The 18,412-nt window shown below is 33.8% G+C and overlaps 1 protein-coding gene across 9 annotated transcripts in view; it reads right to left on the reverse strand.

Moving 5' to 3' along the window:
* The window catches only part of DPH6 (diphthamine biosynthesis 6), a 196,364-nt gene that overhangs the window by 35,138 nt on the left and 142,814 nt on the right, over positions 1–18,412 (reverse strand). For 7 of the 9 annotated variants that reach the window (XR_007407500.1, XR_007407502.1, XR_007407501.1 and 4 more), the window contains 2 exons: positions 15,739–15,826; positions 1,635–1,818 (listed from right to left, as the gene is read on the reverse strand). Coding sequence is in view for 2 of the 9 variants with exons in the window: in XM_025473285.3 (XP_025329070.1) it covers positions 15,208–15,261; positions 15,739–15,826 (142 nt within the window). In the remaining 7 variants the exon portion in view is untranslated. Of the gene's footprint in view, positions 1–1,634; positions 1,819–15,040; positions 15,262–15,738; positions 15,827–18,412 lie in introns of those variants that run through there. The other 2 variants (XM_025473285.3, XM_049104498.1) reach the window with 1 other exon arrangement.

An 18,412-nucleotide genomic window follows, 5' to 3' on the forward strand; every position in this document is an offset into this window, starting at 1 on the left:
TGGATGTAAAAATATTCAAATTGAATTGATATGTATACAGTTGACCCTTGAACAATGAAGTGGTTAGGGGTGCAGTTGAAAATCGGTGTATAACTTTTTTTTCTTTCTCCAAATTTTTGTATAAATTCCAGTTAACATGCAGTAAATTGTAGTTTTAGGCGTAGAATTTAGTTAGTGATTAATCACTTACAACGACAACACGTGCTTATCATAGCAAGTGCACTCCTAGGCTCCATACCCAAAGTGGGGCTTGAACACAAGACCCTGAAATCAAAGGTCATATGCTCTACTGTCTGAGTCAGCCAGTTACCCCATGTGCCTTCATTAATCCTCATCACCTATTTCACCAACCCCCCTAACTCACTTCCCCTCTGGTGATCTTCAGTTTGTTTTCTATAGTTAAAGAGTCTGTTTCTTGGTTTGCCTCTCTTTGCCCCCACTCCATGTTCATTTGTTTTATTTCTTAAACTCCATATATGGATGAAATCATATGTTATTTGTCTTTTCCTAATTATTTCTTGAGTATAACTTTTGACTCCTTAAGTCTTAACTACTAATAGTAGTTCCACTGCTGACTAGAAGCCTTACTGATAACACAAACTGTCAATCAACACACATTTTATATATTTATTATGTACTGAATTATTACAATAAAACAAGCTACAGCAAAGAAAATGTTAAGAAAATCAAAATCATAAGGAAGAGTAAATACATTCACAGTATTGTATTTAAAAAAAATCTGTATATGATAGAACTGTGTAGTTAAATTGACCTGTATATTCTTGTGAAATCCAAGAAATTAAAAAATACCAGAAATAATTTTAGTAAGTTAGCGCTATAAAATCAATTTATAAAAAATCAGAACTTTTATGTAAACAATAACTTAGAAAACATTGTAAGAGAATTATAAAGTATAACTAACATTTACTGAACATTTGTTAAGTACCAGGCACTGTTGAAAAAACCTTAAATTTACTGTATTTATTCATTTCATCAAAACGAACTTATTCATTAAATCTAAGACAATATCTACTGTAAGACACACAATTTCAAAGATGTTAAAATATGGATATGACTTATTAATAAAATTCAGTATTATCATCTCTGATATTTAAATTATTTTATTTTAGAGAGAGAAGGAGAGTGCATGCCAAGAGTGAGGGTTAGGGATGGGGGAAGGGGGCGGAGGGCGGGGATGAGGTGGCGCAGTGGGGGCAGGGGCGGGGGAAGAGAGAATCTCAAGCACACTTCCCCTTGAATGTCAGCCTGACACAGGGCGATCATGACCTGAGCTGAAATCATGAGTTGGATGTTTAACTGACTGAGGCCTCCCAGGTGTCCCATATCATTCCTATTTTAAAGAAGGAGAAACTGGGATGAGAGGTTAAAAAATTTGCTCAAGTGTAGTCAACATGAAAATGGAAGGCAGCTTGGTTCACTTTCTATTTCTGGGTATACGTAAATAAAACTTTTCTAAATTAACCTTTCTTTAGTCTCCAGAAACTTTACAAACCTTAACATTAATTCTAAGAACTTCGTAGGTTTCACATTTTCTATTTATACAGTTACAACCTGCAAATAATCATAGTTTTATTTCTTCCTTTCCCTAACATACATACATTTGTTATTCTTACCTTATCCACTGGTTGAATAGAAGTGATGATTTCAGGCATCCTTACTGTGTCTTTAAACTCAAATGAAAAGATTTCATCAGTTCACAATGAAGGATGATGTTTACTGCATCTTTTGCAATGGTCATATGCTTTTGTCTTTGGTGAATTCATTGACTGATTTTGTTGTTAAATCAGCCTTGCATCCCTAGAATAACCCAACTTGGTCATGATACAGTATTCATTTTTCTATCTCACAGATTGAATTTGCTAATGTTTTATGAAGGATTTAAAAATCTGTGTTCATGAGTGAGACTGCTTTACTTTTTAAAAAAATCTCTTAATTTTCAGGCTTTATTATTTCCAAGTACATTTTTCAAAAAAATTAGAATCACGAGTCTAAGGTAAATATAGATTGAAGATGTATCAAATGTCAGTAAAGACTGACTTCACCCACTGAGTAAAGCTAGTCCAAGGGAATCTGAGAGAAGATACACTAATGAAAGAATTCTGGAATAATAAGGGGACAGATATACAGAAATGGTTAATGTCCTACAGGGCAATAAAATTGTAACTTTTGGGTTATCTGTTCTACCTTACAGAAATCATTCACATCCCTACCGGACAAAAAACTATTAATTAGTAACTTCACAGAGTCTAGGCCTTAATCAGTAAATTTTATGTGAAATAATAGTTGATCACCTAGAGAATTAAATATTCCTTGAGTGGCCTTGTTCAGTAATATTCCAGGATAACGCTTAAAAGGACACGAGTCATCGTTTCCCAAACGTTTTCAACAGAAATGTCAGTTATACTTAACAGAAGCTACCTTATAATAACCTCATAAAATGAGTCTTCTATATTGTTTTTTTGTAAAGTTTCTATTAAAATTGGCAATTTTTCTTGGCAAAATTTACAGATGAAGCCATTTAGAGCTGGAAGTGTGTGGTTTTTAGCAATATATTTACCTAATATAACTATCCAGATTTGCTGTGTTTTTCTGGTGTCAAAGTTTTTTTATGAATTTTTCTAAATTATCTAGGTTTTCCAGTTTGCTAGCATAAAGTGGCAATATCTTCTATATATACTATAAATTTCATTAAAAATTATTGCTTTAATATTTTTCCACAATTTTGATATCAAATTTTCCATTATCAATTTGTTAAAGAAATTATTAAGTTCCCTCAGGATTTATTCTTTGTGTCATGGATTACTTAGAAATTTATTGTTTAATTTCCACATATATGAAGATTTAAAAACATGCAACATAAAATTTACTATCTTACCCATTTTTAAATGTACAGTGCAGCCGTGTTAACTATATGCTTATTGTTGTAACAATAGATCTTTAGAACTTTTTCATCTTGCAAAACTGATAGTATATTATACTCACTGAATAAATACTCATTTCCCTCTCCCCACAGCCTCTGGCAACCAATATTATACTTACTGTTTCTAAGTGTTTGAGTAATTTAGATACCTCAAATAAGTGGAATCATGAAGTAATTGTCTTTTTGTGATTTGTTATTTCGCACAGTATAATAACCTAAAGGTTCACCCATGTTGTTGCATATGATCAGGTTCCTTTTTTAAGGCTGAATAATATTCCAATGTGTGTGTGTGTGTGTGTGTGTGTGTGTGTGTACTAGTTTTTGTATTCATTCATCAGTCAACAAACATTTGGGTTGTTGCCACATCTCAACTATTATGAATAATGCTACAATGAGTGTGAAAGCACAAATTTCTCTTTAAGACCCTAATTTCAATTCTTTTACATAAATACCCAGAAGTAGGATTGCTGGGTCATGTGGTAGTTCTCTTTTAACTTTTTGAGGAACCTCTGTACTGTTTTAATTATATAATAGCTGCATCATTTTACATTCCTACCAAAAGTGCACAAGTGTTTCAATTTATCCACATCCTCCCCATCATTTGGTATTTTTTTTCTTCTTCTTCTTCTTTTTTTTTTTTTTTTGATAGTTGCAATCCTAATGAATGAGGAGATATCTCATTGTGATTTTTTATTTGCATATCCCTAATGATTAGTGATGCCAAACATATTTTTATACAATTGTTGGCCATTTGTATACCTTCTTTGGAGAGGTATATTCAAGTTTTTTGCCTATTTTTAATTGGATTATTTTTGTTATTGGGTTGCAGGGATTCTTTATATATCTTGGATACTATTTTGGTTTGCAAATATTTTCTTATTCTGTAAGTTGATTTTTCACTCTTTTGTTGATTTCTGTGCATAAATTTGAAGTTGGATGTAGTTCATTTTTATATTCCTATTTTTATTGTCTGGGCTTTTGGTGTAATATCCAAGAAATCACTGCCAAGTCCAATGTCATGAAGACTTTTCCCTATGTTTTCTTTAAGGAGTTTTATAGTTTCAGGTTTTATGTTTAGGTCATTAATCCATTTTGAATTAATTTTTGTAAATTGTTCAAAGGAAGGGTCCAAGTTTATTCTTTTGTATGTGGATATACAGTTGTCTCAACACCATTTGTTGAAAATAGTATGCTTTCCCTATTGTGTAACTTGGTACTCTTGTTGAAGACATTTGACCATATATATACATGAAGATTTATTTCTGGGCTCTCTGTTCTGTTGGTCTGCATGTCTGTCTTTATGTTGGTATCATACTGTTTTAATTACTGTAGGCTGGCAATATTTTTTTTAATTAGTAAGTGTAAAGAATTGTTCTTTTTTAAAAGATTATCTGGCCTATTTGGGGTCCTTTGAGATTGCATATGAATTTTAGGCTAGCCTTTTCAATTTCTGCAAATTAATTTTAAAAAGCAATTGGGATTTTAATAGGGATTGCACTAAATCTGTGCTTGCTCTGGATAGTGTGCTTAATTTGACAATATTAAATCTTCCAATCTATGAACATAGACTGTCTTACCGTTTATGTCTTCTTTTTTTTCAGCATTTTTTTGTTGCTGTTGTTCTTAGTGTGTAAGCCATTCACCTTCTTGGTTAAGTTTATTCTTAGGTATTTTATTATTTTTGAGGCAATTTTAAGACTATTTTCTTAATTTTCAGATTATTGTTAGTGTTTAGACACACAGCTGGTTTTTGTGTATTGCAATTGGTTTTGTATCTTTGCTGAATTCACTTATTAATTCTATCAATTTTTTTGAGTGAAATCCTTAAGGTTTTCTACATATAAGATCATGTCATCTGCCTACAGAGAAAATTTTATTTCTTCCTTTCTGATTTGGATGACTTTTATTTCCTTTCTTATCTACTTGCTCTGCCTAGGATTTCTAGTACTATGTTGAATAGAAATGGTGAGAGAGGACATCCTTGTTCCTAATTTTAGAGGAAAGTGTTCAGTTTTTCGTCATTGAGAATAATGATACCGCATGGGCTTTTATTTATGGTTTTTATTATATTGAAGTAATTTCCTTCCAGTTTTAGTTTTTGAGTGTTTTCATCATAAAAGAGTGTTTTATTTTGTCAAGTGCTTTTTTCTGTATCAGTTGAGATAGTCTTGTAGTTACTGTCCTGTAATGTGATATTCTATACTTTTATTTTTGTATGCTGAACCATTTTTGCATCACATGAATAAATCTCACTTGGTCCTAGTGTATAATTCTTTTAACGTATTGTTGAGTTCAGTTTGCTTATATTTTGTTGAGGATTTTTGTAGCACTATTCATCAAGAATACTGGACTATAGTTTTCTTTTCTTGTGGTATCTTTGCCTGATTTTATGCCAGCTTCATAAAGAGAGTTTGAAAATATTCCCTCCTCTTCAGTTTTTGGAAGAGTTTAAGAAATCATGTTAATTCTTTAAATGTTGGTAGAATTCTTAGTGGAGCCATCTGGCTCAGGGCTTTTCTTTGTGAGAAAGCTTTGATTACTGATTTAATCTGCTTACTAGATACAGTTCTGCTCAGATTTAAATTTTCTTCATGATTTAGTTTTGGTAGGTTATATATTTCTAGAGCTTTATCCATTTCTTGTAGATTATCCAATTGTTGGCATATGATTGTTTATAGCCTGCTTTTATGATCCTTTTTTTTTATTTCTGTTATACCAGTTGCAATGTTTTCTATTTTTGTTGTCTTCTACTTTTCTTAGCCTAAAGGTTTGTCAATCTTCTTTATTAAAAAAAAAAAAATCAAAACCTTTAGTTTCATGTTTTTTTTCATATTCTTTCTTTTATTTCTTCTTTATTCTTTATTGTTTCCTTTTCTTTGCTGGCTTTTGGTTTAGTGTGGTCTTTTTCTAGTTCCTTGAAGTGTAAAGTCAGGCTGCTGATTTGAGATCTTTTGTTTTCAACATATCTATTCACTGCTATAAATTTCCCTTTTGGAACTGCTTTTGCTGTATCCCATAAGCTTTAGTTTTTTTTTTTTTTTTCCTTTATTTGCCTTAAGATATTTTCTAATTTCTTGTGATTTTTTTCTTTGACCTATTGATTGTTCAAGAATATAATTTTTGACAGATAAAAGCTTCATGAAGGAAATTATTTGGGGATGTTTAGTTGACTGTTGTATCCCTAGTGCTAGGCATATAGATGTAAGCACTCAATAAATATGTGTTAAATAAATGAACAGTATTCCACTTTTCTAAGAAATCACCAAAGTGAAACTTTATAAAAACATCAGAATTTTTATTTTTAAAACAATGACAATAAACAAGCTGCATATTAGAGCATAACAACTAAATATACAGTAGAACATATATAGTCAAATTTAAAAGCAGAGAAGAAAATTGGTTATTTTTATTACCCCCTCCCCCAACTGACAGATCCACCAGAGATTTTGGGTTAAAAAATACTTTTTCACTGTCCAGTTTGATTCTTGACCTCTTGACACAGTCGCATGTTGTTGCTACTACTGAAATCCATGCATTGGGGACAGAAAGGAGTCAAGTGGCTCTCAAAATTTGAAGGAATTTGATGCTTTATTTATTACTCTGCCCCAATGACCATTTGCAGCAGCAGTGACTTAGTGGTACCTAAGGCTGAAATCTCTCTGAATTTCAAGTTATATCATTGAGGTTTATAGAATTAGGATTTAAAATTTGTGAAATACTCTGCTCCCTCTTACCAAAACATTTTTTACTGCTCTTAGCTTAAGGACAAAGATGGGGGAGAGGGTGGAGTAGGAAAGCTGTACTGAACTGATGAATAAAAGTTATCATTCATATTTTCTTCCTTCCTTTGTCCCTTCTGTAAGGAAGTATTCTTGAAGTGGCATAGAGACAATGGCAGCATATCTCTCTGCACAGGGTCTTCAAGTTTATACATGTTTGCTATGAGTGGTAAAAACAAATTCCCATGCATAAGAAACTCAAGAGGACTACTATCTGAATTCTTTTGGTCTTCTTTTATATATATCCTGCCCCCCCCGCCCAGCATTTTATGTGTAGACTTCACTGTAGGATCAACTAGATTTCAATCCACATTGTGCGTACTGTTTTTATTTGAATTCTATGGAAAGTTTTAAAGGGCCCTAGAATGTCTCTTTCTACCTAGACTACTAAAGTGTTGTAGAATAACATTCATTTATTTAGCACTGGAACTCACTAAACCATCTCTACCTCCTGTAGTTAATTTTCTTAATCAAATATTTTAAAATTTACATTATATGTGCATAATAAGAAGTCACATTACAGATATGTAAGTATTAGACTTTTCTGTTTTCCCTCTTTAGGTCCCTTGCCCTAAGATAGCCAATATTATCATTCTAGTTATTTTGTGCCCACTCTTACCATCCTCATTCAAATATGAATGAATATACAAGCTCCTTGCCTTCATCAATATTTTTCAGAAAAAATAGGATCATATCCTACACAACACTCTAGAGAGACTAGATATCTGTCACTGTAATCATGATGCTGGGAATAACGATTACCTGTTAGAACTTTGTGTTGAATTTAGAATTAAAATTACTCTGTAATTTGTCCTTATTTATAGTGAATTCCATGGGGAGGGCTAAGAGTTTTTTAAACAGAATAGGTGCTCATAGGTATTTGTTAGATTGAAGAAAAAATAAAAACACAAAGATTAATGCAGAAAGTTTTTCAAGATATTTGATGGTATTTCTGAAATAAAACAAAATGAAAAGAGCCAAGAATGGGCTATGAGTCTGTGATATCTTTAAAAGTTACAACTTCTAGGAATGTGGGCTTTTACAACTATTGTAAAATATATAATTGTCCTATGAGATTATTTCAACAAAAATAAAGTACTAAGCCATAGTAGTTGGTTAATAAAATTGAAGCTAAATTTCTGTGAATCTGTTTCTTTAAAAATGCAGTAGTCTTGTCAACAATTAATTTGAAGTACCATTTCCCATAAAGCTGTTTGGAAAATCTAAAACAACTATATAAGGAAGAAAAACCTTGTGAATGGTGAAAAGTAAAAGTCTTGATTCTTCTGTTAAAGGTTATGCATTTTAATATGATCTTTTGGCTGATTTATGTAAAGCTTTGTATTTTTCATTTTCTCAAGCCTGTCACTATAGTGATGTATAGCACATTTAGCATCAAGTTTGCCATAAGCAATAAAGTCAAGGCCCCAAAGGAAATTTTAATATATTTCCCCATTTTTAAAATTTTTTTTTTTTTTAGTTTTTATTTATTTATGATAGTTACAGAGAGAGAGAGAGAGAGAGGCAGAGACATAGGCAGAGGGAGAAGCAGGCTCCATGCACCAGAAGCCCGACGTGGGATTTGATCCTGGGTCTCCCGGATCACACCCTGGGCCAAAGGCAGGTGCTAAACTGCTGTGCCACCCAGGGTTCCCTATTTCCCCATTTTTAACCTGGAGCTTTCCATTATTCGGTTATTTTGTTGGGGATCTCCTGTTTACTTGATGTAAGTTTTATATTCACATGAATAACTTTATAATTTTAACTTAAAGTACACTTTAAATAGATTATTAGAGAAATTTAAGGGTCATCATATGTAAAGTAAAAATCTTGATGATGACTTAAATTTTACACTAACAACCTGTTATATTCTGGTTTGCTTAGGAGCATTTTTCTCTAACAAGATAAAAGAAAAATAAACAAGAAAGTGACTTTCATTAAATGTTATGCAACATGAAAAGGAAGCACATGTCTATAAAATTCTGTAAGAAAATATGAAGAAAATAACAATCAATTATAAATTAAAACATTGTATTCCAGAACTAATAGCTGTTAAAGAGAGTATAAAAAGAGTTTTCAAGAAATTTATAACCTAGTGGAAATAATAAGTCCTTAAACATTATAACAGTAAGAAACAAAGTGTTAGGACAGTTCATCTGGTATGACTAAATGTATGAATATATGAGTTCAAGCTTGCATCATGGGAAGGATGTAAACAGTTAAAGAAAATGAAAAAAGGATGATAGATACGATAGAATAAGCAAAGGCAAGGGAGGAAAGAAGCAGAAGGCATAGTAAAAGGAGTATTCATCCAATGCTCTTGTACTACTGGAGCAAAGGATACATGCTTGGGGTTCCTGAGAGCAAGACTAAGAAAGGAAGTTATGGTACCATGTTGGACAGTCTTTTTAATTCATGGCTAAACATTCTGCTTATTTAGAAAGCAATGTAGCTGTATTATAGATTTTTGTGCAGATACACAAAAACTAGGAAGAAAAGTCAATATGGCAATGGAATAGAACATGGGGATAATGAGAACAAGGAGTTCACTTAAAGAAGTTGCATGTTGTCGAAGAGTCTGGGCAAGATATGACTTCAACTAGAGAGATGGGCATGGAGATGGAATGGTGTAAAACACATACTAGTGAATTAGCATGTAAAGACTTAGATAACCAACTGAAGGTCATGGTAAAGAAAAGACAGCTGTAAGAAATGATGTCCATATTCTGTTCCTGAGTTATGAGGGGGAAAACAATTGTGTTAAAGAACAAAAAAAGGCAGAAAGTACACTTGGAGGAGAAAATGAGTTCAAGGCTTATACAAGATGAACTTGACACATGTTGGCAGTCATGTCCAGCAGCCAGTCAGAAATAAGGATCTAAAGTTAAGGTGAAAGTGTAGATATCAGCAGAAAGACCAGAAAGAGAGTAACTTGGGAATCACATGCATAGAGCTTAAAAGTAAATTGTGAGAGAAGACAAAATTTCACAGACAGAAAATGTGGAAAAAGAAAAAAAAATGGAGCTTTAAAAAGGCTTGGGGCTATATACACTTGTTGAAAGTAGGAAGCAGAGAAACTACTGAAATAGATAGAAGAAATCTTGAGCAAGTAGAAGTCAGAATGGTACAGTGGTATATAACCAGTATAGGGTAATTTCTCAGGTAGATGGTGGTCAGTATTATTAAGGAAAAGAATTAACTAAGGACTATGAAGACCAAGAAAAGACCAACAGCAGTTCATCAAAGTAACTGAGGTCAAGCTAGATTGCAAATGTGTTATAGAACAAATAAACATTAAAGGAATTTAGGGAACAAATGATACTCTGAAATATCACTACATTCCTCATCTCACTATTATTTGGGGTAAAATGTTAATTAATTTACTATGAATTTGAAATAGCAACGTGATTTTGATAAAACATATGGAAAAGTATCTGTATTTTTGTACTCTAGCATTTATTTATCATTCTTTTGGAAATCATATTTTGTTTTCCCTTCTAGAGTGTACCCTTCCCTAAAGATGGTGACTTTGCCCAACCCAAGACATTGAGATACAATGGGATTTCTGGGTAAGAAACTCTCACTGTTTCCCTCTGGTTCCACACAAAGAATGCCACATCAAAGCTTGTCATTTGCACAAAAAAATAAATAAATAAATAAAATTAATTAAAATTAATTTTAAAAAATCCTAAAGGAGGCAACTTTTAGCAAATTACAAGAGTGTAGACAGATAAAATGTCTAAGGAAAATGAAAGAAATCACAGAACTAAATAAATAAATGGAGAGATACTCCATGATCATGGGTAGAAAGACAATATTGTCAAGATGCCTATTCTTTCTAATTTGGTCTACAGCTTCAATATAATCCCAATCAAAATGTCAGCAAGTTACAAACTGATTCTAATGTTTATGTGGAAAGGTAAAAGACTTAGAATAGTAAACAAAATATTGAAGAACAGTTACTGACTTCAAGACAAACTGTAAAGCTATAGTAATTAAGACATTGTGGTACTGGTAAAAAAAAAAAATATATATATATATATATATATAATATAAAAGAGAAATAATAGAGAATCCAGAAAAGGGCCCTCAACTCTATGGTCAACAAATATTCGACAAAGCAGGAAAGACTATCCACTGGAAAAAGGACAGTCTCTTCAATAAATGGTGCTGGGAAGGGAAAATTGGACAGCCACATGCATAAGAATGAAACTAGACCATTCTCTTGCACCATACACAAAGATAAACTCAAAATGGATGATAGATCTAAATGTGAGACAAGAATCCATCAAAATCCTAGAGGAGAACACAGGCAACACCCTTTTTGAACTAGGCCACAGCAACTTCTTGCAAGATACATCCATGAAGGCAAGGAAAACAAAAGCAAAAATGAACTTTAGGGACTTCATCAAGATAAGAAGCTTCTGCACAGCAAAAGAAACAGTCAACAAACCTAAAAGATAGCCTACAGAATGGGAGAAGATATTTGCAAATGACGTATCAGATAAAGGGCTAGTATCCAAGATCTATGAAGAACTTATTAAACTCAACAGCATAGAAACAAACCATCCAATCATGAAATGGACAAAAGACATGAACAGAAATTTCACAGAGGAAGACATAGACATGGCCGACAATCACATGAGAAAATGCTCCGCATCACTTGCCACCAGGGAAATACAAATCAAAACCACAATGAGATACCACCTCACACCGGTGAGAATGGTGAAAATTAACAAGATAGGAAACAACAAATATTGGAGAGGATGTGGAGAAAGGGGAACCCTCCTGCACTGTTGGTGGGAATGTGAACTGGTACAGCCACTCTGAAAAACTGTGCGGAGGTTCCTCAAAGAGTTAAAAATAGACCTGCCCTACAACCCAGCAATTGCACGCTGGGGATTTACCCCAAAGATACAGATGCAGTGAAATGGCAGGACACCTACACCCCAATGTTTATAGCAGCAATGTCAACAATAGCCAAGCTGTGGAAGGAGCCTCGGTGTCCATCGAAAGATGAATGGATAAAGAAGATGTGGTCTATGTATACAATGGAATATTCCTCAGCCATTAGAAATGACAAATACCCACCATTTGCTTCGATGTGGATGGAACTGGAGGGTATTATGCTGAGTGAAGTAAGTCAATCAGAAAAGGATAAACATTACATGGTCTCATTCATTTGGGGAATATAAAAAATAGTGAAAGGGATTAAAGGGGAAAGGAGAGAAAATGAGTGGGAAATATCAGAGAGGGTGACAGACATGAGAGACACCTAACTCTGGGAAACGAACAAGGGGTAGTGGAAAGGGAGGTGGGCGGGGAGTTGGGGTGACTGAGGGGGGCACTTGACGGGATGAGCACTGGGTGATATGCTATATGTTGGCAAATTGAACTCCAATTAAAAATAAAAAGAATAGACAAATAGAGCAAAAGAACAGAAGAGAGAGTCCAGAAATAGATCCACATAAATAGAAGTTAACTGATCTTTGGCAAAGGAGCAAGGCAAATAAGGGAGAAAAGATAGGTTTTTTGTTTTTTGTTTTTTTTTAAACAAAGGTGCCAGAACAGCTATACTTCCAGCTACAAAAAAAGAATCCAGACACAGTCTTTATACTTGTATATATTCTTCATTTTTATAAAAATTAACTCAAAATAGGACACAGATCCAAATATAAAATGCAAAATTATAAAACTCCTAGAAGATAACATAAAAGAAAATCTAGATGACTTTTGGTTTGGTGATGACTTTTTAGATACAATATCAAAGGCACGATACATGAAAGAAATAATAATTCAGGAAAATTAAAACTTCTGCTCTATAAAAGATATTGCCAAGAAAGTAAGAAGATAGCCATTGACCGGGAAAAATACATGCAAAAGACATAGCTGATAAAGAACTATTATTCAAAATATACAAAGAGCTCTTAAAGTTCAATAATAATAAAACGACTCAAAAAATGAGCAAAGATCTGAACAGAAACTTCAAAGAAGATATAGGAATGGGCAAATAAGCATATGAAAAGATGTTCCACATCAAATGTCATCAGGAAATGCATATTAAAGAACAATGACATAACACTGCACACCTATTAGAATGGTAAAAGTCCAAAATATTGACAATATTGAATGCTGATGAGGCTGTAGAGCAATCAGAATTCTCATTTATTGCTGGTGGCAATATAAAATCTTACAGTCACACTGGAGGACAGTTTGATGGTTTCTTAGAAAACTAAACACAGACTTAACTATACAATCTGGCAGTTACATTCCTTGGTATTTACTCAGGGGAGTTGAGCACAAAAACCTACACATGAATGTTTATAGCAGCTTTACTTTTTATGTGTGTGTGTGTGTTTGTGTGTGTGTATTTTTTTATTGGAGTTCAATTTGCAACATATAGCATAACATGCATTGCTCATCCCCTCAAGTTAGCAGCTTTACTTATAATTGCCAACTTAGAAGCAACCAAGATGTTTGGTAGGTGAATGATAAGTAAACTGTGGCACATCCAGACAATGGAATATTATTCAACAATTAAAACTCAGGAAAAGACATTGAGGAAGTTACACACATATTTCTAGGCAAAAAAAGCCAATGTGAAAAGGCTACATATGGTATGACTGCAACTATATGGCATTCTAGAACTGTAGAGACAGTAACAAGATCAATGGTTACCAGGAGTAAGAGGGAAAGAAAGGATGAATAGGCAGTACACTGCAGATTTCTAGGGCAGTGAAACTATTTTGTATGATGCTATAGTGGTGGATACATGTCGCTATACATTTGCCTAAATCCATAGAATGTACAATATTAAGAGCAAACCATAATGGAAACTATGTACTTTGGGTGATAATGATGTGTTGATGTGGGTTCATTGACTGTAACAAATGGCCACTTGGATGCCAGATATTGATTGTAGGGAAAGGCTGTTCATGTGGGCATATGGGAACTTTCTGTTCCTTCTGCTCAATTTTGCTGTGAATCCAAAACTGTTGTAAAAAAATTAAGTCTATTCAAAGTTGTCTAAGGTCAGCACGGATAATACCAAGATTTTGTTTTTTCATAACTTGGCTATTGTAGATAATGTTGCTATAAATACTGGAATGCCTGTATCTCATTGAATTAATATTTTCGTATTCTTTGGGTAAATACCAGTGTGCAATTGCTGGATTATACGGTAGTTCTATTTTTAACTTTTTGATAAACCTCTACACTGTTTCTAGAGTGACTGCACCAGTTTGCATTCCCACCAATTTAAGATCGTTCCCCTTTCTCCACATCCTCACCGACACCTGCAGTTTCTTGTATTGTTGATTTTAGACATTTGGACAGATATGAGGTGATTATCTCATTGTAGTTTTGATTTACATTTCCCTGCTGATGAGTGATGTTGAACATCTTTTCACGTGTCTGTTGGCCACCTGCATGTCTTTTTTGGAGAAATGTCTGTTCATGTGTTCTGCCCTTTTTTTAATTTGATTATTTGTTTTTTGGATGTTGAGTTTCATAAGTTCTTTACATATTTCAGATACTAACCCTTAATCAGATACGTCATTTGCAAATATCTTCTCCTATCCCATAGGTTGCCTTTTAGTTTTGTTGACTGTTCTTTTGGGTGTGTAAAAGCTTTTTATTTTGATGTAGTCCCAGTAGTTTATTTTTGCCCTTGCTTCCTTTGCCTCAAAAGATAGATCTAGAAAAAAGTTGCTATAGTCAATGTCAAAGAGGTTACTGCCTATGTTCTTGTCTGGGATTTCTATGGTTCCAGGTCTTTAATATATTTTGAATTTGTTTTTGTGTATGGTTTAAGAAAGTGGTCCAGTTTCATTCCTTTGTATGTTGCTGTCCAGTTTCCCAAACACCCATTTATTGAAGAGATTATCTTTTTACCATTGGGTATAAGAACTGCATTCTTCAATGTTATAAAATAGACTATGATTTACCAATATTCTTCTTGATTGCCCAATACTGTTGATAAAATGAATACTATACCAAAACAAAAATGACAAGTCATGTCAGTAACAGCCAGTAGAATAAACTTGATTGGCTAAATAAAGTGATGATTGCCTTTTCATTCTAATATTCAAATGCTCTGCATCATTATATTACTCGCAGAGATGAAAGCACGAAAGAGAGAAGAAGGGAAATAAAACTGTGATGAAAGCAAAGAAATGTTCCAGAAATGAGAGTTAGAGATGAAGTAAAAGGGGAAAAAGGGGCACAGATCATGTACAGGTCATGGATAGTACACAGTAACAAAAGTTAGAGAAAGTGAATCCTGAGGAAGTCGCCAATAATAAAGAATGAGACTTTCACATTTCCCCAATTAATCAATGTTTCTATTAACCTCTTCTGATAAAGATATATATTTGTAAGAATAAAAAAATTCAGAGAAGAAGCTGGACATAAGAAAGCTAAGAAAATGCTATGTGGTCTTTTTCATATAGAAATGGCAGCTTAGTAAACAATGTCCAAAAATGCTCTTCAAGAAGGATGTATATAGTTAGATGTTCTGCAGTTGTCAGACACTGGGGGCACCTATTTAAAAAAAAAAAAAGAGGAAGAAGAAGAAAAATGCACATTTATTCAGTGTCAGTGAATATACTCCACTTAAATAACATTCTTTTCTTTGAGACGGCAATGGACTGGGAAAACAAATGAAATACTAAAAAAACAAGGTGAACAATGAGCTATTTAGGTAAAGCTGAGCATATAATGGCTGATGTGTCTAAACAGAAATTCAGTGGGTTTCACTCTGTGTGCGCACATGGCAGAAATAGTAGTAGAGACCTATAAGATAAGAGGTTCCTTTCATTGAATATGAAGGATGTTTGAAGAGCAGATTCAATTTCTCAAGGATTACCAACTTTTTGGGAAAAGGTCACCAATAGCCATCTTCTCATTTAATTCAGTGATCTACTTTCAATCCTGTCTATCCTAATTTTTCTGGAGCCAATGCATATGTGTCAATTTTCTCTTGAAATCATTGTGAAAGTAAATCTTAGATTTACTTGCCTTGTCCTCCAAGTGCAATTCCAAAAAGCGTAGATAAGCAACAGGTGCAAATGCGTCAGCTGAATGTATGACCACTTCTGATGAATCACTAAAACACAAACATTTTATAATGCATTTATTTACTACATAAATTGTGGCAAATTGTTTTCTGCTAGTGACTAGAAGAGACCAAAAATCCCCCTTTTGTATTTATTTCCACTAGTAAACAATACGTAGTGATTAACATCATTTTTAATAATCCAATATTTAACTAGGAAAAGGATCGAGGATGCTACATTTGCAAGAAAAAGTAAAGAAGCTTTTGTCTTTATAATGACACATAGTTCAACTTTCAGGTTCACTCAAAGCTCTCTGAACAGTTTTGAAACTTAAAATTCGTATTCAATTTCATTTTCACAAATTTGCTTGGTAGGGGCTAACCATTAAACAATAGCGCTTTATCTTCATTATTCCTTTCATTTTCAAGAGGTAATTCATTCAGTGTTTCACACAAAATCTCAATTATCCTTCACAAAAGCAGTACTGGTGACGGTTTTAAGCTCTAGGTGAACTCTTCACACTGCAATATCATTGCTATTAAAATTGATTGTTTGACATAGTAATTACCACATTCAGGTAAAATGGTATGAACTGCTTGCTGGCACCATATGGATACATGTAAATTAACTCAACTTTTATCAAAAATACCCTGTAAAGCACCTATGAATAACTAAGATTATGTGTGAAGTTCAAATAACTAATTATTTTTTATTGTTGTTTATTAAGAAAGCCATTCAACTGAAATTTTAAAAATAGAATTTCCCCATATCTCTTTAATGCCTAGGGAACTAGTTCCATTGTTTATATTAATACATTGTTAGCATTTTAACCTTTGTAGGATAGCAAAATAAATTGTTACTTTATTTGACTTTGCCACTAATGTAAGATATTTTTGAGTTAACTTTTGTAAAGTGAAGTTACTTAGTGGCAATAAAAGGAACCTCAAAATATTTGGCTCCAAAATATTAAATTTTCATGGACAAAATCTGTTTACGTTCCCCTTTGAACGATCAGAGATAGAGGCAAAAAATGTTTGATGATTAAAAATGTCAACTACCGTTCATGAACCTTTAATATCAAATATGCCTCTTGTTAATGCTTAGGAAAAATAACATTAAAAAGGGTTTCTGTGACAAGGAAAGCAACTTAGGCTATAAAAGAAACAGAAATATTAAAGAGTCAGGATCCTGACAGAAAGATAACCTGCCTTCACAGGCTACATTAACCAAAAGACAGCTCTGGTAGGGGAGGGGAGGCGGGGAGAGAAAGAGAAAGTAAAGAGGCCTGACTTGCTCTCCCACACCTGCCCCTCTGGCTTGTTAGCTCTGGTCTTGTTTTTTCTACTTACTCCAAAATTGTATCTTGGCTTATCAATCAGATTCAAATCCCAATTCCTATGTACAACCCTCACTCTTACATTAAATTTCAATCTCCCTACTCCTGATCTCAGCCTTAGAAACTGACCCTGAGCCTTAATTATGCCTAATCTAGGCAGCTTGGTTTTGCTATCCTTCACAATGGAGTGCAGCAAAACTATAATTAACCTGGCACCAATGCTATGTCAGTAGAAAGGGTTTCAAGCCCTCCCTTCTCATGCCAGCTATCTGCAATAGAAACAGAAGGCTGACAGCAAATAGCTCATTTAATTAATGTAATTACTGCATTCTGAATAAAGATGGTTATCCAGAGAAAATACAGAATATTCTAAGCACTAAATAAAGAAGAATATGATTTTTATGGATTCTATTAAACTCATAATCTCTAATTGACTAACATCATTTCATTCACTTCTACAAAGCCAGCCAACTGGAAGAGACTAGATCTCAAATGAACAGTTTTTAGTTTCAAACAGAATAATGCCACTATTGCTCTTCTTTTCCCTTTCAGAAACTCAAATGAAATTCAACTTTCAAGGATCTTTGGTTTCTGTCTGCTTTGTGGGTTTCTCGGAAATCTAGAGTATGATCTGTTGGAATATCCTCAGAGTTACCCAGAAAATTAAGACTAACTTGTGCCACAGCAAAAATGCTCTTTTCCCTGTTAACGTAAATAGTCAGTTTGGGCAGTGTATCTTATGCAACTGAGGTTTCTCTGTAGCCTAGAGGGCTAGCCCATGTTCCCTTTCATTTCTGCATTAGGCTCACCCCTAGATACAACTTCAAAAGGACAGCTGCTGAGTCAGGCCAGCATCCCAAGGTGTGAGGTCATGCGTGTGTGTGTGTGTGTGTGTGTGTGTGTGTACAGCCCTGCGGTATATATATATATATATATATATCCCCTCACTTCAAAACAAAAAAAACTTATATTCTCTTGAGACAGCCATGGTCTTTGTTCCTACCTTTCCTCTAAGAAGACAACTATACAAAGATATTCCCTGTGGACTCACACTTCTCCTTAGAAACATCTCCAGTGTCATTTCTGTGAAACCTTCCTTGACATTCTCCAACAGTTCTAGTTTTCTCCTTATATGTGCTTTAGTAATGTGTTCACAGCCTTTTCATTGCACATCCAATACATTATAATTATGTGCCTATATGCTTGTGTCTCTTAGAGAGGGACCACATTCGGGTCACCTTTGTCTGACTCTCCCCGACCCCACCCCTCTTGGCTCAGTATGGAGTACATTTATGGTATT

The sequence above is a fragment of the Canis lupus genome, chromosome 30 (assembly GCF_003254725.2).
Source record: "Canis lupus dingo isolate Sandy chromosome 30, ASM325472v2, whole genome shotgun sequence".
NCBI classification, from domain to species: Eukaryota; Metazoa; Chordata; class Mammalia; order Carnivora; family Canidae; genus Canis; species Canis lupus.